The sequence below is a fragment of the Polypterus senegalus genome, chromosome 1 (assembly GCF_016835505.1).
Source record: "Polypterus senegalus isolate Bchr_013 chromosome 1, ASM1683550v1, whole genome shotgun sequence".
Taxonomy (NCBI): Eukaryota; Metazoa; Chordata; class Cladistia; order Polypteriformes; family Polypteridae; genus Polypterus; species Polypterus senegalus.
The window spans coordinates 189571094-189595698 of record NC_053154.1 but is presented as its reverse complement, the minus strand read 5'-3'; the positions used below and the strand labels follow the sequence as shown (position 1 = coordinate 189595698).

General features: G+C 37.8%; 1 protein-coding gene across 1 annotated transcript; it reads left to right on the top strand.

The window, feature by feature from the left end:
- Positions 1-1559: 1559 nt before the first annotated feature.
- On the top strand, positions 1560-23364 carry mul1a (mitochondrial E3 ubiquitin protein ligase 1a). The gene is made up of 5 exons (XM_039765312.1): positions 1560-1664; positions 13305-13447; positions 13633-13720; positions 14300-14420; positions 21760-23364. Exons 2-5 carry the CDS (start codon positions 13325-13327, stop codon positions 22508-22510), a joined length of 1083 nt encoding a protein of 360 aa, XP_039621246.1. The 5' UTR covers positions 1560-1664; positions 13305-13324; the 3' UTR covers positions 22511-23364.
- The last annotated feature ends 1241 nt before the right edge of the window (positions 23365-24605 follow it).

The window sequence follows — 24605 nt, the reverse complement described above, 5'->3', positions numbered from 1 at the left end:
GTCCCTGCAGCTGCAAGGAAAGCAATAAATTTATCTTTAAAAAGAAAACAGAAAAAAAGATACTGCATTTTTGGCACAAAGATCAATTGGACCAATTAGGAATTTATTTTTTTAGTGGAGTACATTATATGGAGGTGGTGTAGTGAGGGTACATGCTCATGCTGTGCTTCTCTTCATTTTATTCTTATGCTGATTCTGATTTTGTCTCACTGTTCAAAGACCTAAATCGGTCCAGAGTGAGTGTTCCCTGTAATGGGCCGGCTTCCATCCACATCTGGTTCTTTTGTGCCTGTCCAGGTAGGCTCTAGTACTATATCACCCTGAAATGGAAAAAGATGAATGGAAGAATAACCTACCACTACATTGTTGTAACCCAAGGAGTTGGATGGGTTTAAGGATGCGAATCGCACCTATAGCAGCTTAGGTCACACCTAAATGACAGCAGATATAAACCTTGAGGTAGAATAAGTTATGTGTCTGCCAATGCAAGGACACATTGAATTTGTTTTTGCAGTATTAAGAGTCTGAGGGTCAAAGCAACAAAGTAAACTAATACAGTGGAGGTTCACAAATTAACATTAAACAACATTACCTGAAATAAAATAAATCTACAGGTCAAGACAATTTAAATATAGAACACCATAAAAATCACAAAATGTGTTAGATGTCCTATAAAACATAGTCCTGCCACACAGATCCCTTGAAGCAAATGTTAATGGCTGTTTATTTATATACACTATAAGACAACTACACACCAGTGCATAATGGCTACAGTTAAATGTAGAGTATATTTTTAAGAAACCTAAAACAACATTTTAAAGCTGATTTAAACCTTCTCAAAAATTTCTGTTCAAAAAGATCAATTAAAATTAACAAAATCACAAAGCACAACAGGGTGACCAGAAATTAAATTGTTGGTAAATTAGTTAATAAAGCTGTGGAAAAGGAAAGAATTGAAATTGAAGTGAAAAAGGGTTATAACAAAATTAAAAGTAGTATAAAGAACAGGTTTTGCAATTTTGGCAAATAAATGGTAAGAAGCGGTTGATGGCCTACACTTACTCCGCTTGTGCTTCATAATAATGTAACCACATTTAAATATATAGGTAAATATAAAGGAGAAGAACTAATATTAAGGGGGCTAAGGCTAGGTCACTGTGCCTTAAATCAATGACTGCATCTATAAGGTTGTCACCAAGGTGCAAAGTGTGCAAAATGTGAATTGAACATGTGTTAGTCCACTATAGTCTGTATTAAAATCATAAAGATGACCACTAAATAAAGGTTTGCTGCAAAACAAAAGTGACTAAAATATCATTAAAGGTTCATCTGGAGGAAAAAGCCAACAGTGCTGACATTTGCAAGGAACTAATGACATTTTTAATAGACTCGATTGGAAAAAAGAATTTAGTATATAAAATGGAATGAAGAATTATCCTTCCGTACAGCAGATGGCGGTAATACACCAAGAGTATCTAAATTGCCCAACCCCTAACGGGAGCATCCGAAAGAAGAAGAAGAAGACCAGCAAAATCACAATTTTTTTTCGCTGCCATCTCTTTGAGACACAACTGCGCTATCTTGCGCAAAGGCTCATGGGTGTTGTAGTTCTCCCAGAATCCCCTGTGTTGTCGAAATGGCGACGGAAAGGAGTTGTTTGACAGGTACTGTATGACCTTTTACAATACTGTAAAGCTAAATTGGGAGCGGGGGGGAGTTCGAACTACAGTAACGTTAAACACGGCTTCACTGACATTACAAAAAGTTTAAAGTGGCAGTTTAGGCAGAGAAAAGAGAACCTGACTCGTACGCGTTTCGCCTTGTAGACAGTTCAGTGTGTATAAAATGTAAATTAACTGCGCCATGCTAAAAGTAAATGGTGAAGAATATCGAATTTGGAAATAATTGTAGGTTGTAATAAAGGTAAACTGTAATCTTTAATAGTAGAACAAAATACCTTTCAGCGATGGACACATACGGAAGAGTATATAAGTGGTTAATTGAATAGTGAAGCTTAACGGTATAATGTCTTAAAAGTAACAGGGGCTGAAAATGTTTTGTCATTTCAGAATGTTAAGAGTTCATCTGCTTGTACACTGTATTTCCCATTTTTCGTCTGAGGGTCGCAAGCTTTCTTTCCTAGTCCCAGGTGAAGATCACAGATTAATAGACAAGTGCAAAGCAGGGCACAACAAACATATAGAGCGCTGTCCAAAAGTATTGCGATAGGGAAATCAAAATTAGTATTTTTCATTATGTGCATGTATTTCAGATTAGACGAGAAGTAATGGGCATAAAGCAGATGACGGAGAATGTATTCAATTTTCGAGGTATTCTGTACCAATACATGCTTTAACATTTTAGAATCGTGCACCTCTTTGCCTTACTCTCCTTCTGTTTAAGAAGGGCAAGTTTTTGAACAATGAGACACAAATTAGATTAGTGATCTTTGTTGTCACATATACTGCGAGTGCATAGTGAAATGCATGTGCCACAGTTGTGGTAATGTTTAAATAAATACAGTAAATAAAAGTAGCTGAAAATAAATAATTCATAAAGAGCATAAATAGATAAATACAGTGAACAGTATTGAAAAAAGTTAACATATAGTACAGTTTTACATAAAACAACAGATGGGTACAGTACACAGTGCAGGGCAGATAGGATAAGGTTACTGTGCATTCAGTGACCTCATAAGGCTCTAAGCAGCCATTTCCAGAAGACACAAGTGAAAACAATGGATGGACAGAGTGGCTGTTATCAGTGATGATGGATTCAGCTTTTCTTAGACGTCTGCTTGAGTAGATTGTATGAAGCTGTGGAAGGTCAGTCCCACGTATTTTGTAAGCAGTTTGGAGGAGTTTGTGATCCTAGAAAATCATGTTTCCGAACCATACCGCGGTGCATTGTGTCAGGATACCTTCAAGAGCCTTTGCTGCACCTTTTCCGTATGCAGGTGGTGTTGACAGACCACAAAATGCAGTTGGTGATGTGGACATCCTGGAACCTGAAGCTGCTAACTGACTGGACAGGGTAGCCATTGTGGAGTGTGACTCCTTTTGTTCCTTGTGAAGTCAATAGCAATCGCATTCTTTGTTGCCTTGAAGTGAGATATTGTTATGGAACCATACAGTTAGGTCTTTTACCTCCCTCCTATAGGCAACCTCTTGTAACTGATGAGGTCATTCCCAGTGGTGTCATCCACAGACTTAATGATGCTCTTGCCCTTAAGCTTTGCTGCATACACATAGTTGAATAAGCTGCATAGCAGTGGGCTTTGGCAGCAGCCTTGTGGAATGCCTGTATTGGTTAACAGTGCAGAGAAGTTGTTTCTGCCAGGCCCCACTGACTGGGGTCTGTTTGTCAGGAAGTCAAACACACAGCCACAGATGGAGCTTCTCACTCCAAGGTCTCTGAATTTTTGTAACAGGCTGGAGAGCACAATGGTTTTGAAGGCAGAGCTATAGGCAACGAATAGCATCCCGATGTAGGTGTTTTTCTATCACAGATGTCCCAGAGTAGTGTGCGGGACAAGGGAGTTGGCCTCATCCAAAGATCTGTTACGCTGCAATGGAAACTGTAGCAGATCCAGGGCAGTAGGAATGTTATGGTTAATGTAGATGATTACCAGTTTCACTGGAAATTTTTATCACCACAGAGCTTAACACAATGGACTCATAGTCATTCAGGCAAGAAACAGCAGATTTCTTTGGTACAGGCATGATTTTGTTTTTCTTAAAACACTACAGTAGTGTACATAAAGACAGGGACAAGTTGAAGATGTCAGTGTACACCCGTGTCAGCTGGATGGCGCATGCCTTCAGGACACGGGTCAAGATGCCGTCTGGCTTTAGTGGCTTTGCCTTGTTTAACCTGTATAAAAGTTCAAATATCACACCAGATTTTCAGCCTCTTTTCTGTTTTCCTTCCATGCCTGAAATGCATATTATTTATTCCCCTTTTGTTTGCACTAAAGTGCAAAACAAACCTTCACTCTTATCAGAAATAGGTTCATATTATTTTCTAAATAAAAGCCTAACACAAAGATGGCAAGAGAAAACCAGATCTAATTTACATATACTGTATATAAAAAATATATATAGTATCTATCTATATTTGACTTAGGCATGTGTACATGGCAACACATTAAATAGAAATAGTTTGATGTTATTAAGTTCAATGAAAAGATACAAAAGCAAATAAAATAGTTCACTGCAGTTTTAGTTGATTAAGGATATAGATGGAGTTCTTGATTCCTGAATATGATTAGTTCAGTTAGTAGCTACTTTTTGGCAGAATTTTTGTCCAGTGTGTATATATATATATATATATATATATATATATATATATATATATATATATATATATATATATATATATATATATATATATATACACATACAAACACAGGTAAGGTCAAAAGTTGTAGAACATCCCCATTTTTCCTGCTTTTATTGAAATTTAAGCAGTTCAAGTTCCGTAAAAAAGGTACAATGGTAATGGCACAAAGGTAAGTGATGAACAGGCACAGTTTGAAAAACAGAAACTGAACAATAATGTAATTTTCAGAGTTATAAAGAAAAGGCCCATTTGAGAGAACATGTAATGAGTTAGCAGCTTACAACTTTTCTGAAGCAGTGGAGGTTAATTAAACCTTTTAAAGCTGATGCAAACAGTTCTTTCAGTTTCAATTCCATCTTTGTTGGTTACTTACAAACACTCTGTCTATATAAAATAGTACTGAAACAAACTTTGTTGCCACACCCTCTAAAGTATAATTTGAACAATATTGGATTATAGGTTGCCATCGTAATGGTGACAGTAATCAAAGTAAGCAATTGCCACATTCATCTCTGAAAATAAGACTTACTACAGGTTTGACAGGTTGAGTGGCACTAAGAAAGCAATTGTTAAAAATGCAAAATAAGAAAACATTTTCGCTTTGTCAGGAACCACTGGAAGTCTGAATGTGCTCTGAAATTAAAGTATAGAAAAAATGAACAGTTGGAGATATGAGTACATCTTTGAAGCTGCTTGTCCAGTGAAGCACCTGTTATGTAAGCTATTAAAAATAACTTTATTTATATGGCACATTATTACACATTTACTTGCAACTGCATGCTCCCAACCACCACCACGATGCTTTCCCCAGATTAAGCAACAAGAACAGTAAACACATACCGTAATTACTTGGATATTATCATTAATTAATCATTTGATAATTTCTAATAAATGTTAAGTGTACTGGATAGAAAATCAACCTTGGCATTGTTAAAAATTTTAAACACTAAAATACAAATACAAGCCTTCACTCTTATCAGAAACAGGTTCACATTGTTTTGTTTTCTAGCCTTATACATAAAGATGGCAAAAGAAAACCAGATCTAATGTACATACCGTATATATAAAAATAAATATATATATACATTATATATCTACATTTTGACTTTTTCTATACATTAAGTAGAAACAGTTTAATGTTATTAAGTTCAGGGAAAAGATGCAAAAACAAATAAAACAGTCCATAGCAGTTTCAGGTGATTAAGGATATAGATGGAGTTCTTGATTCCTGAATGTGATCAGTTGGCCAGCTGACAAGGACAAGAGAAAAACAAAACACTCTTAAGATTGGGGCAATAGGAGAAAAATAAACCTCTGGTGGGCCACGGTCAGAAGACAGAATCAATCAAATAGTTAAGTCTAATAGTAATCAGTTTCTACATCATAGAAGTCAGATTGACATAGGATGGGAGACAAAAAAACAGAGAAACCAATTGATTAATGTCAGATACTTATTTAAATATCAAATAGCTAAGCTTATCATCAGATCACAATGTTATATTTTAATTACTGGAAAGTCAGATTTAAAAAATGGGTATTTAGAAGTTTTTGGAAGTGTTAAACAGATTTAGCCTGGTGTATTTTTATTTGTAATTTATTCCAAATATAAGGTGCATAAGAACAGGAAGTTTTTGACTCTCAGAAACTTCGCCTCTATTTATGTTTTGGCTTTATGTTTGCCAGGCCTGTTGCTGACAGAGTTTCCTATATACTCTGTATATATCTGTATCTTATGTCTCAGTGTAAATATAGGGGGAAGTAGCTGCGACCTTTCTGTCCAGTAAGAAAATATTGAGAAATTCTGACTGTGTTATATTAATATTGTGTATTCATATACATCACTATGGCTGTGGTGAATACTTATTTTAAGAAGAGGAAGGAACATAGGGTGACATACAAGAGTGGAGGAAAATGCACACAGGTAGATTACATACTATGCAGAAGAGTCAATGTGAAGGAGATTGAAGACTGCAAAGTAGTGGCAGAGGAAATTGTAGTTAAGCAGCATATGATGGTGGTCTCTAGGATGACGTTGGAGATCAAGAATAGAAAGAGAGTGAGGGAAGAGCCAAGGATCAAATGGTTGAAGTAGAAAAAGAAAGACTGCAAGTTTGAGTTTAGGGAGGAGGTGAGACAGGCACTGGGTGGCAGTGAAGAGTTACCAGAGAGCTGGGAAACTACAGCAGATGTAGTAAGGGTGACAACAAGAAGGATGCTTGGCATGACATCTGGACAGAGGAAGGAGGAAAAGGAAAACTGGTGGTGGAATGAGGGAATACAGGAGAGTATACAGAGGAAGAGGATGACAAAGAAGAAGTGGGATAGTCAGAGAGATGCAGAAAGTAGACAAGAGTACAAGGAGATAAGGCGCAAGGTGAAGAGAGAGGTGGTGAAGACTAAAGAAAAAGCATATGATGAGTTGTATGAGAGGCTGGACACTAAAGTGGGAGAAAAGGACCTGTACCAATTGGCTAGACAGAGGGACTGAGCTGGGAAAGATGTGCAGCAGGTTAGGGTAATAAAGGATAAAGATGGAAACATACTCACAAGCGAGGAGAGTGTGTTGAGCAGATGGAAAGAATACTTTGAAAGAATGAAGAGAATGAATGAAGAAAACGAGAGAGAGAATAGGTTGGATGATGTGGAGATAGTGAATCAGGAAGTGCAACGGATTACCAATTAGGAAGTAAGGACAGCTATGGAGAGGATGAAGAATGGAAAAGCCGTTGGTCCAAATGACATACCTGTGGAAGCATGGAGGTGTTTAGGAGGGATGGCAGTAGAGTTTTTAACCAGATTGTTTAATGGAATCTTGGAAAGTGACAGAATACATGTGTGTAAATGAGAGCGAGGTCAGTGGAATGGTGAGGATGCAAGGAGTAGAGTTGGCGAAGGTGGATGAGTTTAAATACTTGGGATCAACAGTAAAGAGTAATGGGGATTGTGGAAGAGAGGTGAAAAAGGGAGTGCAGGCAGGGTGGAATAGGTGGAGAAGAGTGTCAGGAGTAATTTGTGACAGACGGATATCAGCAAGAGTGAAAGGGAAGGTCTACAGGACGGTAGTGAGACCGGCAATGTTATATGGGTTGGAGACAGTGGCACTGACCAGAAAGCAGGAGACAGAGCTGGAGGTGGCAGAGTTAAAGATGCTAAGATTTGCGCTGGGGGTGACGAGGATGGATAGGATTAGAAATGAGTACATTAGAGGGTCAGCTCAAGTTGGATGGTTGGGAGACAAAGTCAGAGAGGCAAGATTGTGTTGGTTTGGACATGTGCAGAGGAGAGATGCGGAGTATATTGGGAAAAGGATGCTAAGGATAGAGCTGCCAGGCAAGAGATAAAGAGGAAGGCCCAAGAGAAGGTTTATGGATGTGGTGAGAGAGGACATGCAGGTGATGGGTGCATTCCACACAGGACTTTCAATGCACCATTTGTTCCAAAACCTTCCGACTGCAGAGATATCTCAACGCACATTTAAAAACACACTCTACTGATTGAATGATGCAATGTGAACATTGCCAGCAGTGCTTCAAAACAACTTGCGGTCTCAAGAAGCACTTACAAACTCATTCCACTCATACCTTCAGTTACAAATTTTGTAACGAGGACTTCACGGCTGAGATGGATCTCCTCAACCATGTGCATATCCATTCAACACAAACATTTGCCTGCAGCCACGCTGATGTGACGTCGCCTTCCCACTATCCTCTTACTGAAAAACATTTACAAACGCATTTCACACCGGAATTTCAATGCAACATTTGCTCAAAAACCTTCACGCTCCAGAAATATCTCAAAGCACATTTAAACACACACTCCACTGAACAAACACATTCCACACAGGTCTTTCAATGCACTATTTGTTCGAAAACGTTCCGACTGCAGAGATATCTCAACGCACAATTAAAATCACACTCCACTGAACAACTGTGTCTTTCAGGAAGTGTTCACACATCAATAAATAATTATGCAGTTTTTTGGGTAGTCCTGAGAGGAGTGCGTTATAGTAATCTAGTCGACTGAAAACAAAAGCGTGAACTAATTTCTCAGCATCTTTCAATGATATAGTAGGTCTAATTTTTGCTATACAGTGGAACCTTAGTTTGCAAGTAACTTGGTTTACGAGTGTTTTGCAAGACAAGCTAAAATTTTTTATAAATTTTGACTTGATAAACGAGCGACGTCTTGCGATACGAGTAGTATGTATACGCTTTGTCTGCTGAGCGTCATGTAATCACAACTGAGCTGATGGTTCTTCTCTCTCTCTCTCTCTCTCTTGCGGGATTGTGGGCAATCATCTCCTATTCTCCGTCTGAGTCAGCGTGCCTCACTCATATAGTCAACATCCGTAGGAGCGTATACTGTTTATTACAGCATTGTGACTGTGTCTGTGTGCGTGCTATGACGTGCGAGTCCCCTTCTTGCACCACCACTCTCCTATACACAGACACAGCAGTCAGGCAGGGTCGTGGCCAAGTAGTACTGTGCCCTGCGCATTTATAATGTTCCTTGTTCCTTGTATCACCCACTGACGGCAGGCGCTTATAGCATGTCCGCGATCTTTCTGGATTCGCTTTTTACAACGAACTGCTACAGCGCTGGGAGACTGTGATTGCTTTGGGATGTTCTTCCTCGTGTCGTCCTGTTGGGTGGAATCCCACAAGAATTTAGAAACTCAATCACACCAGCCATGATTCTTTTCAAAGGTAAAGTGCAGGTTAATTTGTTTTATGTATTTTTACTTTATATTTTGTATTAATCATTTTTATATGAATAGTTTTGGGTTCTGGAACAAATCATCTGAGTTTCCATTATTTCTTATGGGGATATTCACTTTGATATAGGAGTGCTTTGGACTGCGAGCACGTTTCCGGAATGAATTATGCTCTCAAACCGAGGTTCCACAGTATTTCTTAAGTGTAAAAATGCTGTCCTAGTGATCTGATTAATATGCGATTTAAAATTCAGGTCACTGTCAACAGTTACCCCTAAATTCTTTGCCTCCGTCTTGACATTTAATCCTAATGCATCAAGTTTATTTCTAATAACCTCATTATATCAATTATTGCCAATCATTAAAATTTGTTTTTTCTTTATTTAGCTTGAGAAAATTACTACTTATCCTCTCAGAAACACAAGTAAGACATTGTGTTAGTGAAACAGCAGAGTCAGGGTCATCAGGTGTTATTGATAAATACAGTTGCTTTTCATCAGCATAGCTGTGGTAGTTCACATTATTCCCCGAGATAATCTGACCTAACGGAAGCATGTAGATCAAAAAGAGCAGCGGACCCAGGATAGAGCCTTGTGGAACACCATATAGAATATTGTGTGCCTTTGAAGTATAAGTACCACAACTAACAAAGAATTTTCTACCTGCCAGGTAGGATTCAAACCAATTTAAGACACTGCCAGAGAGGCCCACCCACTGACTAAGGCGATTGCTAAGAATATTGTGATCAATGGTATCAAATGCGGCACTCAGATCTAAAAGGATAAGAACAGATAAATGGCCTCTGTCTGCATTTACCCGCAAGTCATTTACTATTTTAACGATTGCAGTTTCTGTACTGTGACTTGTTCTGAAACCCGACTGAAACTTAGCAAGAATAGCATGTTTATTGAGGTGTTCATTTAGCTGCATAATGACTGCCTTCTTTAGAATTTTACTTAAGAAAGGCAGGTTAGAAATGGGTCTAAAATTTTCAAAAGCAGAGGAGTCGAGATTATTTTTCTTGAGTAGGGTTTTAACTATAGCAGTCTTAAGACAGTCTGGGAAGACCCCCATATCTAATGACGAGTTTACTATGTCAAGAATACTATCAATTAGCACGCCCGATACTTCTTTGAAAAAACTTGTTGGTATTGGGTCAAGGACGCAGGTGGAGGGTCTCAGTTGAGAAATTATTTTATATAAATCAGGTAAATCTATCCTGGTGAAAGAATTTAATTTGTTTGGAAAATGGATGGATGGATATAACAGAGTACTGGGGCTTAAGAGGATGCGCGGTGTTGGGGAGATATGCTATATTATTTCTAATATCATACATTTTTTGATTGAAAAATACAACAGTAGCCTCACAAGTTTCAATGGAATTAATTATTCTGGAGGCGTTCCATTGAGTTACCTGGGTTTAGCAGACTATCAGTCGTAGAGAATAAGACTCTGGGATTACTAGCATTGTTATTTATAATTCTAGAGAAATAGCAGCACCTCTCAAGATGGACTGTGTTATTGTATTCTGTTATTTTAACCTTTAATATCTTATAGTGGATTGTTTAGTTTTTCTCTATTTACGCTCAGCTCTACGGCATGTTCTCTTTAAATCAGACACTCCTTGAGTCTTCCATGTTATAACAATGCTAGAAGATTTTTTAACTTTCTTTACAGGTGCGACTATGTCAGCAGCAGCTCTCACCTTAGTATTACATTTTTCCACCTTACTATTTACATTATCCTCGCTGTTGTCACTGTAAACGGACTGGTTGCTTAGAATGTTTGTAAATTTTGAAGCTGCTGATGAATCAAAGAAGTGTTTTTTAACAATATGCTTCTCGTGAATGTTTTCTATCATTATTTCTATATTAAATAGTAAAATAAAATGGTCTGATAGACCAGTATCAATGATCTGCTTCACATCGACTATCAGTCCTATAGTAATTACTAAGTCTAACGTATGACCTGCTTTATGTGTAGGCTGATTAATGAGCTGTCTCAAATCAAAAGAGTCCAGGAGGTTCATAAATTCTTTTACTTTTGGGTCACACTGTTTATCGATATGAAAGTTAAAGTCACCAACTATTAGGAGAGCGTCATAGTTTGTAATTATAATTCACACCAAGCCTGAGAATTCCTCAAAGAAAGACGCGTTGTATTAAGCCTGTCCTAAAATAATTATACTACATAAATAGAGAGAAAAATGTGAGCCAGAATTGAGTTTGAAAATGTCTAGGCATTCAATCTATATATAAAACATTGTGATAATGATAACTGATAGACAATATTATAAATTGTGTAGTGATCAGCATAAACAAATTGAAAAGCCACAACAAAATACAATATAATAGATACAAGTTTGGTTGTAATCCTTTTGTTTAATATTAGGATCAAGGAATTTAGTAGTTCAGTATAGCCAGCAGCTGAGAATTGTTAATAGGGAAAAGGTCAGAGTTAGAAAATCAAATTGTATGGCATATACTTTATAGATAGTTAGTTTAGAATGCTGTAATATGGTAGGTTAGATGAACAACATATTTTTTTAAACTATTGTGTATTGGACAATATACCAGTGTAGTTCATCCCACTGATGGGTTAGTGTAGTCTTTGTTAGAAGTAGAGCAGTATCATTTTAACTTGTTGTAGACTATAAATACTTTGTGTGGAGTGGGTCACTGAGAAGAGAATTACAGTATTTCAAGGTAATGAACATAACGTTGGCTTTACTTGGTGGAGATTGTTTTGAAAAACTGAACATTTCACCTAAAAAATGTAGCTTCTATGGTTGGTGACCAAATTATGATGTTGAGCATCAGAATCCACATGGACCAGTTTACTGTTATCAGCCAACCAAGCTTTGATGTCATTAAGGCAGCTAGTGAAGGAACATAGCCATACTCTAAAGGAATTTTGACACTCTTAGTCCGTTTGCTTTGTTCCAAATCAACCAAATCCAGCTGGTTTGGTTGCATTTCACACTTCAAACTTTTAAGCATACTAAGCATGTCAATAAACATCCCGTGGGTGTGTTGTGGACTTTTTTCATTGAGAAGCATTTTTTTCCCCTGGGGAAAAAATTTCATAGATGATTGAAAAGAGTTGTGTTTGACATAATTGTTAGGTTTATTTGTCAAATACAGCTCAATGAGCAAAATGCCTATTATTTAGTCTGAAAACGTAATAGCTGAAAAGGTAATTAAAACATTATGTGCTTCTACGCATTGTACAAAAAGGGACATGTTTCAAATAGGTGAGTGTACAAAAGAAGGCAAGTTCTGCTGAGGGCATCCACTGATGTGCTTCAGCTTTATGATGGTAGACCTATCAGGTGAGCCTCATTTAACTGTTTGGTGTTGCATATTTACTCCCCAGTAGCCACCAAGAGAACGTAACCTCTTTTAGGTTATTTCAAATCACATGTCTACTGTCATAGCTCTAATAACTAATTATTAATAATGCTCATTTTGGAAAGTCAGATTAACATTTACTATTATGTCAAAGTTAGTGTATCCAAATTGCCACAGTTCACCCAACCTGGACACATCACTTTCATTCTGTAATATTATGGGGTTTGATTGTTAGTCTCACAGGGCATGGCTGTTTGTTCCTTTCTCCCTCTGTGTGTGTTTTGATCAATTTTTTTCAATTAGTTGTGTGGGGCATGTATCAGGTGGTAGTTTAGCTGTGATTGGCTGGTAATTGTGACAGTTGTTTTATGTGAATTTTGTCATATTTTTACCTTTGTGCATACTTATTTATAGTTTTTTTATTCTTTTTAATGTTCCATGTTAATCCTGTACTCAGCTGTAAATAAAATTCCCTAATTACTCATAGCAGATGCGTAGCGTGACTACCACAGCATGCACAATTTTGCCTGTAATGCACAGTATTTCCATTACTTAAACTGGTCCTGTGTTGGATCACATTCATACCTTTACTCCAGGGTTCCTTAGGTACCACGCCAACACCACCTTTTTCAAACGGTTTTGGTCCAGTTTTTGTGATCTGCACCCAAGTGCAATTAGCATGTTCACATCTACCTAAACAAACTGGACTTTAGAGGAAATTGCACCAGAGTTTGAAGAAACTGTTCCAAATGAACTAGGTGTGGAAATGCCTTTAGAGTCTATCTGATTTTAAAATAAGGAAGGCTGACTTCAGTTTAGGCCGTTTCTATTTATGTTTGTGGGCTGGCTTTTAATCCTCCCATGTTGCACTCTATTACCTCTTTGTTTTTCTCCTACAGAGTGACACAAACACAAATATATGAAGATGGATGCCATTCCTTTGTCCACATTGGAACTAATATGTTTGGGATCCAGTGCTGTGGCTTCTGGGCTTTTTTATTATATATATCGAAAGAAAATGAACACAGTTGATAAATTAAAGGTAATGAAACACATGCTTCTGATAAGTTAGCCTTTGAGATATTATAGGATTTTCTTGTTTAATTTTGGAGATAGTGCTAGGAGAAAAAATACTCCAGTGTGTGCAAAGGTGACCCAGTTACATCCATTAGAGGTGTTATCAGCATCTTTCTTCTTTTCTATCCTGCTTCCTTTTTTTCATTATAGGATGCCCAAAAGCTGCCACTTAATACCCAGATTGTGTCTGTTTTGAATGCCGCACCAGAGAAATGCCTGAAATATGTTGCTATTGAAGGTAAGTTTCAAGTGTCACAATCAGGAGATTAAAGTAAAGGCAGACTACATCTGGTTTAGTCTGTTTCAGTGATTCTACTTACCTATTTACATTATGGTTTTTGAGGCTGTTTGTGGCTTACTCTCTCTGAGAAGTACTTTTCTGCTGTTCATCTTCTTCATTGCTGGGAATGAGCTCTGTCCCACTTTGCTACAGAAGACTCATTTCTCCTGAGTCAGGGCCCAGAAGTCCTTCAAGAATCCAATTCAGTGTCTTGAGAACAGTAGAACGGTAGTAGATAAAAGGGCATGAGGAGTCATGTGTACCACCAAGTGTATCATATTTGGTTTTCTTAGCACGCCTTTGGCTCTTACAGAAATATACAACAAAGCAAACTTTGATGCAGATCCATATTAATCTCTGGATTTTCCATAGATAGCTCAGATATTTTGAATTATATGATGATGCAGAGTAGCATTGAGTTACCAGATGACACTATTCATTATTTCAGGAAGAGTGAGTTTGGTTGTGATTCCCTGTTGTTTCAGTGGCACTGAAACTGCAACCTTTGAACCTTTAACATTGTATTGTGTTTTGTAGGAATTGTGCAACCTGTAGGTGTGCCTTTGAAGAGCCAGTACAAGGACAGTTGTTTGGGGGTCATCCAGAAACTGACTCTGAAAGAGCACAAGCTGGTGTGGAATAATGTAGTCCGTAGCTGGTAAGTGTGTAAACGTAAGGAGTTTTCTGCAGCACAAAAAAGTATTCTGTGGCTGTTGCATAACAGAGATACTTACATGGTACTGTGGAAGTTCACAAACCAGTCTGTCAGCCAGAACAGCTGCAAATATTTTAACATGAAATTCAAATTCCGCATACCCCATGGGTTTAATACAATACTCTTGACTACTTTTTTCCTCACCGAGAAATTGTTAATATTTTTAATATTTAATAATTTAAAATGTAATACATATTTTAAATATTTGTATATTTTTAATTTGCTCATTCGCTGTTTATTATATAAAATGCTGTCAATAGTCATCGCTGTCTCAGTTTACTTTACAAAGCAAATGAGATACATCACATGGCAGCACAGCAAGACAAAGTAACAAACAATCCAAGCCTAAGATAAATAAAAGGAGACACAGTGTGATCAAACTTCTTGTGCACTGCCTATGTTGTAGGAAAACTGGATTTTCTCTTTTATGTATATTGACATTCTGGTGTTGTTGAAATTCCAGAACCTCTGCTGATCTGGATTTTTTATCATGTGTGCACATTTACATTATAAAATTAGAGGCAATTTAAATCCACTCAACAATATTTAAGTCAGATAGAAGTAGTACATACACTTGTGATTCAGGTCATTGTAGTCTTTGTTATGAACTGTTGTTAATTCAAAATGTATTGATGTGTTGTATTGATTTCACGGGTCAATATTAATGATAGACTAAATCATGCAGTAGCTTTTGCTACAGACTCCCTGAGTTTTACTTTTTTCTCTCTTCATTAAAATAAATTAATTTAATGACTTAATTTGGACATGCATTCATACATAGATATAGTCTAGGGGACAACTTCCCTCCCAGTTCTAAAGTTGGGATGGCAATCCCAGAGTAATACTAAAAAAAAGTCACAATGGAAAAATTAGTTGACAGGTCCATACCAGCTAAATTTAAGTCTATATCTTGCCACAGGCTAATAAGGCTACTTTCAGATTGCAGTTAAAATCGACTAACTTTCGGCTTATATGCACTTTTTCTGTTTGACTGTTCCAATTAATTTTGCAAGTTATTCAAATCTGACATGAGTGTATACTATACTGATATCTATCCTAAATCTGCAAACTAATAAGAATTAATTTGCCGGGCAGATGAGACCTAATAGATAAACTTGAATAGCAGGAACATGCTGGATTCGGGTTGATTACAGTTCAGGACATCTGTGAATTCATCAGCTGACAATGCTGCTTGCTCAAAGATGCTTTGAGTGGAATTGTCACTGCCAGATCTATAGATAGAATCATGTGGAAACGAGAAAAGAGCCAGGACTGGATAGCACAAGATGTGGAGGGGTTTTATGCAAAGTAGCAGTTTGACATTCAATTACTTTTGGCAGCATCTGTCTGCAAGTCTCTCTTGAAAAAATACACACTTGAGTTGTGACATTTTAGAAACCATGTAGCAATTGGGCTCTATTGATAGATTTTCTTTTTTAGAATTACGCTTCTTTAAAAAGATCTAATCTGTGTAATGCGAGTTTAAAAAAAAAATCACCAGTAAGGAGCAGTACAGACAAGTTTTTAATAAGGTAGCTTCCTATTAATCCATCAACCTAACAGTAAGCTTACAGTGATAGTGACAGCAATAGTGATTCAACCACGGTTCCATATGGAAATAAAAAAAAAAGAAATGTAACCAAATGCATTTCAAATGTTGCAAGCTGCTTTGGATAAAAACGTCTGCCAAATACATAAATATAAATCTTTAAACATTATACCCATGATTCCCGTAAGAGCCATTTGCTAGTTATTTAGGTTATGTTAAGTTGACAGAAATATTTTCTTAGTTATGTTAAATGTTTGTCTATATATTATTACATAGTATATGGGAAGGACCTATTATAACCCCCACAAGCTGAATTGAAGTTAAATATTCTATTTCTTGTCCCTCTGACTACAGATTAGTCTCAGTTAGTGCTCTGCCTTGCCATAGGTAAGGCATGGAAGGCACACCGTTTCAAATCGTGCCCAGTTGTATGTAATGTAACGTACTCTATTGCACATGCAGCACCGTATGTATACACGTACTGAATGTATTAAGTAAAGCACAGAGAAATAACTCCTCTTTAAATATTAAAAACAACTGAGGTTTAATAAGAAAAAGTTAAGTTTAAAAAAGAAACATTTATTCCTTTTTTGCCTTTTATCCAGAGTGTGTAACAACTTCTTTCTCTATTTTTGTGTGAACTGTTCGCTTTGAATTTTCACTAAGCCTTGTTTAAAACAGGATTTATTGGACTGAGAAATTTTTTGGCACACATTTTGACTCATGCCTGATCCTACCTTACCAACTCAACAGCTACAGTTCCTGTTTACTGTACAGGTAGTCCCCAGATTACGGACATACGACCAACGACATACGAACGGGGCCACAGCTGCGACACATGCGCCTCAGTAACTGCCGCTCCGTCATCTTCAGCCTGGGGACACTGCAAACACTCGCAAAGTGTAGCATCCCTTGGGCGGCTCCCGACAGCAAGCGGTTTCACTGGACGCCCACCACACCCAGCTGCCCGTTCATTCTCGGTGGGCGGCTGGTAATGCTGCAAGCGGTGACCCGGTTGTGGCTGAACGGAGGCCAGTTAGGGTGAACGGGGCGGTGGGGGGTAGCATTGTAGTGTGCTTTGGATGGCTGCGTGTTGAATGGGGGCAATGGTGTGGCAGACACTGCAGGCAGCATACTGTAGTAGAGGTGAATGTGAGGTGGTCTGGGGATGAACCGCCCCTCGCTGCTCCGATTCATTCTCAATAGCAAGCCTGCTTGTACTGTTACGCACATAGCAGGAAGTTTTCTCTTGTCAGTACAGGGTGGTCCAGATCTAATTATGCAGATCCAGATCATCTGGATGACTTTGATTTATGCAGGGACGATTCCAGTTCGGCACGAAGACGATTCTTCACGTTGTCAGTTCGCACACTTCTCGATGGTCCGGGATTTTTCAGGTGATTTTCTATGTAATAAACTGAATAAGTTATAGCGTAATGAAAATTGCATGATTAGATCTGGACCACCCTATACATCAGACGTGTTGACGTCTGGTGCCTTCCTGCTGTGATAACATGTACAGTGCTGTGCAGAAGAGCTCACCTTAAACTTTTGTCTTCACCCTTCAAGAATGTCTCTGAAACACAAATCTAATGCAAGTGCTGGTGATATAGTAAAGAAGAGAAAAACCATCACCATTGAAAATAAAGTAGAAATAATAAAAAGGTCAGAAAGAGGTGAAACTCCATCATTCATTGGCAGAGCACTTGGTTACAGTCAGTTAACAATAGCTTTCATTAAAATAATGTACCAGTTCCAACTTACATACAAATTCAACTTAAGTATAAACCTACAGTCCCTATCTCGTACGCAACCTGGGGACTGCCTGTATTCTTATCAAAATTTGCAATGAACACAAAATCACCATCAATTTAACACACAATGCAGGGTAGTTTTCCCATAAGAGACCAATGAAGGACATATTTTTGGAATTTAATGCAAGTTTTAATAGTAAGCCCATTTGAGAGATGCTCATACTTTGAATTAAATCAGTCTAGCAATGCATTTAAGGCCTGTTGTTGTACAGGGTGAGGCAGAAAGGACGGACATTTTTTACAAAATTAGAAAATTGTTAATTTTTTCTTACAAAGAATTTTATTGAAAGATTTGAGTTCATATTGAAATAGTATTTGACAATTTGTAGGGATGGAAATGCAGATCTAAATGCAAAATATGCACTACTGAACGATTACTGAGCCCAAGTTCAGAAGAATGCTTCCGAGCAGATCGACTTGGACTGCGCAGCAGGGCTAGTCTTACGCTTTCCACATTTTCAGGGTACGTGCCGTTCGTGTAGCCCCCGGCGGTCTTTTGTTCATTAGTGTACATCGTGTATGAAGTGCTTTAACCCAGCGTAGGATAGTGTTACGAGCAGGAACAGCTTTATTCCTGTGGATATTGAAATGGCAACACAACTCACGCTGAACTGAGGTAATAGATTGGTTGTTCTTGACAAAACAGTCGTACGCAAAAACGTGGTGTTCTATCGTCCATGGCTTCAACTAAAAAGAAAGTAAAAAAATGCTAAGACTTCGCGAACCTAACACCACCTACCGCACGTCTGTCACTCCACCTAGTGGTAAGTTCTAGCCATTTCAAAGAAGTCCGTCCTTTCTGCCTCACCCTGTGGTTCTGCTGGTTGGTCATTAAATTTTATTTAGTTGTGTCCTCTGTTCCACATATGCTTGAGAATAAGTGTTGAAGTTATTCATTTATTATTATTATTACTACTACTAATAATAATCATAATAATGTAGTTGTTGATGGGTTATTATCCAGGTTGTGGCCTATAATTTTTTGTCTACCCATCTCTTCTCCTCTCCCCTTTTATGACAAATTGGTGCCCATGCCCTATATGCATTTGCACAGAGTAACAGTGTTTCTCATAACTTGCCAGGGTATATACATGTGCTAGTAAGTTCGTAAAGAGGTGTAATTTTATTGAGTATTAACAAAAAAAGTTACTTAAACTGGATAGTTTTTATAATATGAGTTGTTTACTCACCATTACATATGTTTACATTACATGCATTCAATAGCAAGAAACCAGATACAGCTACACATTTTGAGTGTAAGTGTGCATTTTTAATTCATTAGCTTTTTGTTTAATTTATTGTACACATTAGGTGCCCATATAGCGACAAAAATATGCAACATACTATTTAAAAAGACAATATGCAAATACACAATTAAATATCACATTTACACACAGACCCATTAAATGCATGTTACATAGATCAGCGAGGTGACTGATCTTTTGAGATGATGGATAAAGTGACTTGTAAATGAAGTGGAGCAAGAGATCATGATCTAGGATGTTAAGGTAAGATCGAAGATCATTCAGGGCCTTATTTAAGTCTAAGAATAGAATTAAAACATTTCATACCAAATTCTATGAGGCCTTGACCTTAAAACAGGTTAAATCTCCCACTACATGTTTGGAGCGTGCTAGTTTTTGCTAACTACCTTGGCGACCTACTAGCCTATCTTACATAACCATATAATTTCTGAATTAGGATTTTTGTAAGGGCGAAATAGCTAAGTCTTGTTTTCAGGGCAAGAATTGTCTTTAGCTGGCTTTTCTCACAAAGTGAAGGAAGACACTAAAATATAAATCCTGTGTCTCTTGAAGTTATCACAGAATGATATGATTAACTTACTGAAGTAGCTTACGTAGAAGTTCCAGATGGAGATGGTAACCCTGCAGATCAGAAAGTGATGCCCATCCATACATTGGTCATTGCAAAGGCTCGTTTTTAAAGCATTCCAGGCATAAAATATGATTTTTTTCAGTTACTGGAAAATTTTATATTACTGTATTTGACAATGATTTTTCTTTCAAAATGCTACTGAAATATAAGCACTTTTAGCTCCTTATTTGAAAGGAGGACATAACGTGTTAGTGATTATACAAAGACTCTGCTAAGTTTAATTAAAGGCATGTGAATTATGAGAAGTGTTCTTACTTTTTGTAATATGTCAGGATGTGGGTTTACACTCAGGTTCACATTCTGTTTGGCATTTGTGTCCGGTATTTTAATTTGAATCATAATCATCTCATTTTCCTTCCACTTTTTCTTTTGATGGTCATGGTAGCAACACACTTACCTGGGCAGACTATGATTTCTTTTCTCATATAACTTCAAAATGTCATTCTCAGTGAATCCCCAGATGCTTCCAACAGCAATAACAACAGCAACATTTATTTATATAGCACATTTTCATACAAATGATAGCTCAAAGTGCTTTACATAATGAAGAAAAAGGAAAAAGACAAAATAGGTAAGAAAATAGAATTCGGGAACACTAATTAACATAGAGTAATAGTAAGGTCTGATGGCCAGGGAGGACAGAAAAAACAAAAAAACTCCAGATGGCTGGAGAAAAAACAAAATCTGGAGGGGTTCCAGGCCATGAGACCACCCAGCCCCCTCTAGGCATTCTGCGTAACATAAATGACCTCACACTCAGTCCTCATTGTATTCCAAGACAGTTGCCCCTCAGTCATTTCCTGTGCTTTGTATAGCCTCCTGACTACATGTCACAACCACTTCAACCAGTTTCTCTCAATCTGGAGAAGCAAAGTCCTTCCATATTGCCAAGCTCCTCACCCTATCGCACAGAGTATGCCAAGAGAACAAAAAGACAGAGACGCAAACCTTAGATTATGAAAGTGGACACCTTCCACACCTCAGCTGTACCTTGATACCCCGACCATGAAAATTATAAATCCAGCTGCTACACTGAACATGACCATGGTTTAAAAGATAAGTTGGTGTTTTTCATCCATCCATCCATTATCCAACCCACTATATCCTAACTACAGGGTCACAGGGTCTGCTGGAGTCAATCCCAGCCACCCAAAGCCGCAAGGCAGGAAACAAACCCCGGGCAGGGCAACAGCCCACTGCAGTGGTGCTTTTTAATTCCAAGTTATTTTTTCCACAGTCACAGTATAGAAAAATTTACCATGGGAAATTGTACTGTAAAGTGAAACACTTATTAATAAACTAGTTGTGTAAGCCCATGCTGTAAAAAGCCACGGGGTCCTAGAAACCATTGAAATTGTCTGATAAAAAACTGAAATGTAGAGATGTCAGGTAATTGAAAGGAACTACTCTGGGCATCTCTCTTCTAGGAGGATTCATTTTGCTGACGTGCTTGCATAGCTTGTGCATTAGCGGCACGAGGAAAAGTAAAAAGGATACAGTTTTGCCAGTGTTAGCAGCTAAGCGACTTTGTCTTACTTCTGAGCTTTCGTTTTGCTGACGTGCTGGCCTCACTTGTGTTATTAATGGCTAAGTGAGTTTTCTGTTTCCGCAGAAGTGGAGCCCTTACTCTGAGTCCACCTGTCACTTCTGGGCCAGACAGACACACACACTTCCACATGTAGATGTTTATATATAAGATTACAAAAAAAATACTGTGCCTGTTCTTGTACTTTAAAATGGGGAATAACTAACATACTTGAAGGTGTGACTGGGGGGTGATTATCTGCCTGATTTGAATGTGAACAGTGAATTTGTATTCTTGTAGGAGGGGAAAAACTCACCAAGTGTTCCTTATTATAAGTAGGTTGTATTATTCTGTGTGTCAGTGCCATTTAAACTGTTTAGATGTGTACTATGTCACGTGATTATGTAATTAAGTATTTAGTTCATTAATATGTTAATGTTGTCTGTGCTATTTTTTGTCTTATCTAAGGATATTCATTTTACCTTTTATATGTTGCAGGACAGAGAGTGAGAGTATATTGCACCAGCATGTTTACACCGTTCCCTTTAACCTAGTACCACCTAGCACATTTACCAGCAGCGAAAGTCAAACAGCTATCAGGGTCCTCAACCCCTTGGAGGCATCGAGTCTGCATCTGGAGATGATTCATGAGAAGTTCCATCAGGCAATGCATGGCTTCACTGAGATTGTTGGACATTACCTGAGTGGAGAGAAACCCAAGGGTGTGCTTGAGACAGAGGAGATGCTGAAAATTGGAGCTACACTGACCGGAGTAGGTGAACTTATCGTTGACAGAGATGGCATTCTCAAGCTGCAACCACCCACAGATGGATCAGAATATTTCCTGAGCCCCTCAGACCTTGATTCCATTGTTGGAGAGCAGAAAAGCCGTGCCATAGTGTGGCAGGTTCTTGCAGCATTTTGTGGTCTCGCTGGGGCAGCAGTGCTGCTAAGTGTGGCTTGGAGGTGCTACAAGCAAATGTTGCACAAACGGGACAGGGAAGAGAGACGTAAAGAGTTTGAGAAAATGAGATTGGGTGGTCAGGTGACTGAAAAAATTGATTTGGAAGAGGAGGAGGACTCCTGTAAAGACTTGTGTATCATCTGCTTGTCTGAACGCCGCAGTTGTGCGCTTCTGTACTGTGGCCATGTCTGCTGCTGTTTCAGTTGTTATCAGGCATTGCCCTCACCCATCTGCCCAATCTGCAGGAGTGTCATTGAGAGGGTAGTTCCTCTTTATCAGGCCTGATAATGCTGTATAGTTAATAGCTTTTACTTTAAGGTTCTGGAGTATTGCTGCCCATGTTGTACCAAGGAGGGATCTGTGGCCTTGAAATTCTTCCTCAGATATCTCACTTTCTGCTGTACAGATGACAGCACTTGAACGTGCTTTAGTGCAGAATTAGTGCATGAATGCATTGCACTGAAGGTGTTTTTTTTTCAGGTGCCTTAGCTATTTTGCAGAGTTTGGAAAACTTGAAATGGGCAGAGCTGCCTTAGGAATACCAAATAAAAAACAGTCATACACCATACATCACTAAACTGTTATCACATTTGTCTCGAGATTTCTACACCTCCACATTCAGGTGCTTCTTAAACATAACAAACCAAATCCTCAGATTTAATGCAGTTCATATGGAATTGCACATTCCAGAATCACAATGGAGAAGTTACTGAGGTGTTATTTTAGACTCTGGCCCCAGTCCTCAGTGTTTTGGTACTGAATTGCTCAATAAAGTAGTGCACATAGCCTTTTACCTCAATAATGTGTAGCATTCTAATTTGTACTGAAGCACGATGTGTATTGGTTAGGTAGTACCTTCTTTTATGGGGCACGGTTTTTAAAAGTATATGTTGATTCTCTTCTTGATAAGAGAATGTTTCATATGTAACTCGATGGATGGGGTGTGGGAAACAGTTTAAAAGGACCATGTATGAGAATGCTAATGGCCCAAGTGTTGCACATGGATAGGTATTTTCTGTCAAGGTGCAATAAAATCATTTTCTGTCTGTTGGGTAGGCGTGTACAACTTGAGAGGGGCTTACATTCTTTGATTACAAATACAGATAACATTATTAAAGTCCAATTTACTTAATAGTTTTCATTGAATCTTCATATTTTCTTTTTTAACATTTTGAATCTACAGGTTCATCTTACTAAACACTTTCACTGGAGGCTGTTTACTTTTATATGCTTCTTTAAACTAACAGCCACAATGTCACTCAGGTGGACAGGCAAGAGTTATTTTATGGATATTCAATCCATTCATGCTCATCTAAAATTATCATATTAATTATACACTTTAGAAAAGGATTTAAAATGAATTACACTATGTTTGGGTATGGATGGATTCCTGAAGACAATCCATCCTGGCCAAACTTCAAAGTGCAACTTTACCTACAGTGCATTCATTCATTCTAACCGCAGCTATTTATACATGTACCTGTTTAGTAACGCAGAAAGCTTAACTAGTGGAGCGTACATGCCAGTGAATTTACCCAATCACATATTATTTTGTTTTTCCATCTCTCGCAATGGACATGCTATCAGAAATCAACCCTACACCAGGGTGTTAAAACAAAAAATGATGCTGTGAGTTTTTGCAGGATTTCCATAAAAATAAAATTGTTTGCTATCAAATATTCATCCAGATAGGACCATTGAAATACTGGCCTGAAACTGAAAGGAATCACTCATTTTATCCTTAACAGTGCATGTACAAGCAGCAAGAAAATGATGAATATGTTCTCTGTCAGTATTTCAAACAGATAGACAATAGTTTTATCATGCTAACTACATACCGTAAATGTATTGTTTAATGTATTTTACTAGTATGTGACATAAAACCTCAGATACAATTAAAATCAAGTCAGTCAATTCTGCGTAATGCTGAGATACAATGTGGAGAAGTGAACTGTGTGCAAATCTCTGAAATAACAAAGGTACCCATTGTATTCTGTCTGGCTTTTGTTTTCTTATTCACAAGCCAACATGCAATATAGTTTAGTCAGCTTAAATTTGCATGAAATTTCACAAAATAATTACAAAGGATTTGGGGTTTCTGAACTTTACACACCTAACAATTTGCTAGTTAAGCAAGTGCATAATTTGTGTCAGATGTTGATATAGAAGAGTCCAGCTTACCATAACCCACCACTGGATATGTTTTCAAAATGGACACATTTCAATAAGTCCACAACCAAAATGTATGTGGATAAAGATAAGTAGCAGAACTTCTTCCTGTTTCCTTGATATCTGTGAAACCACATGAATATACAGAGTGTAAACAATAAACAGTTAAACTCTTGTAATATACAGTATATTTATATATTTTGCCAAGAGC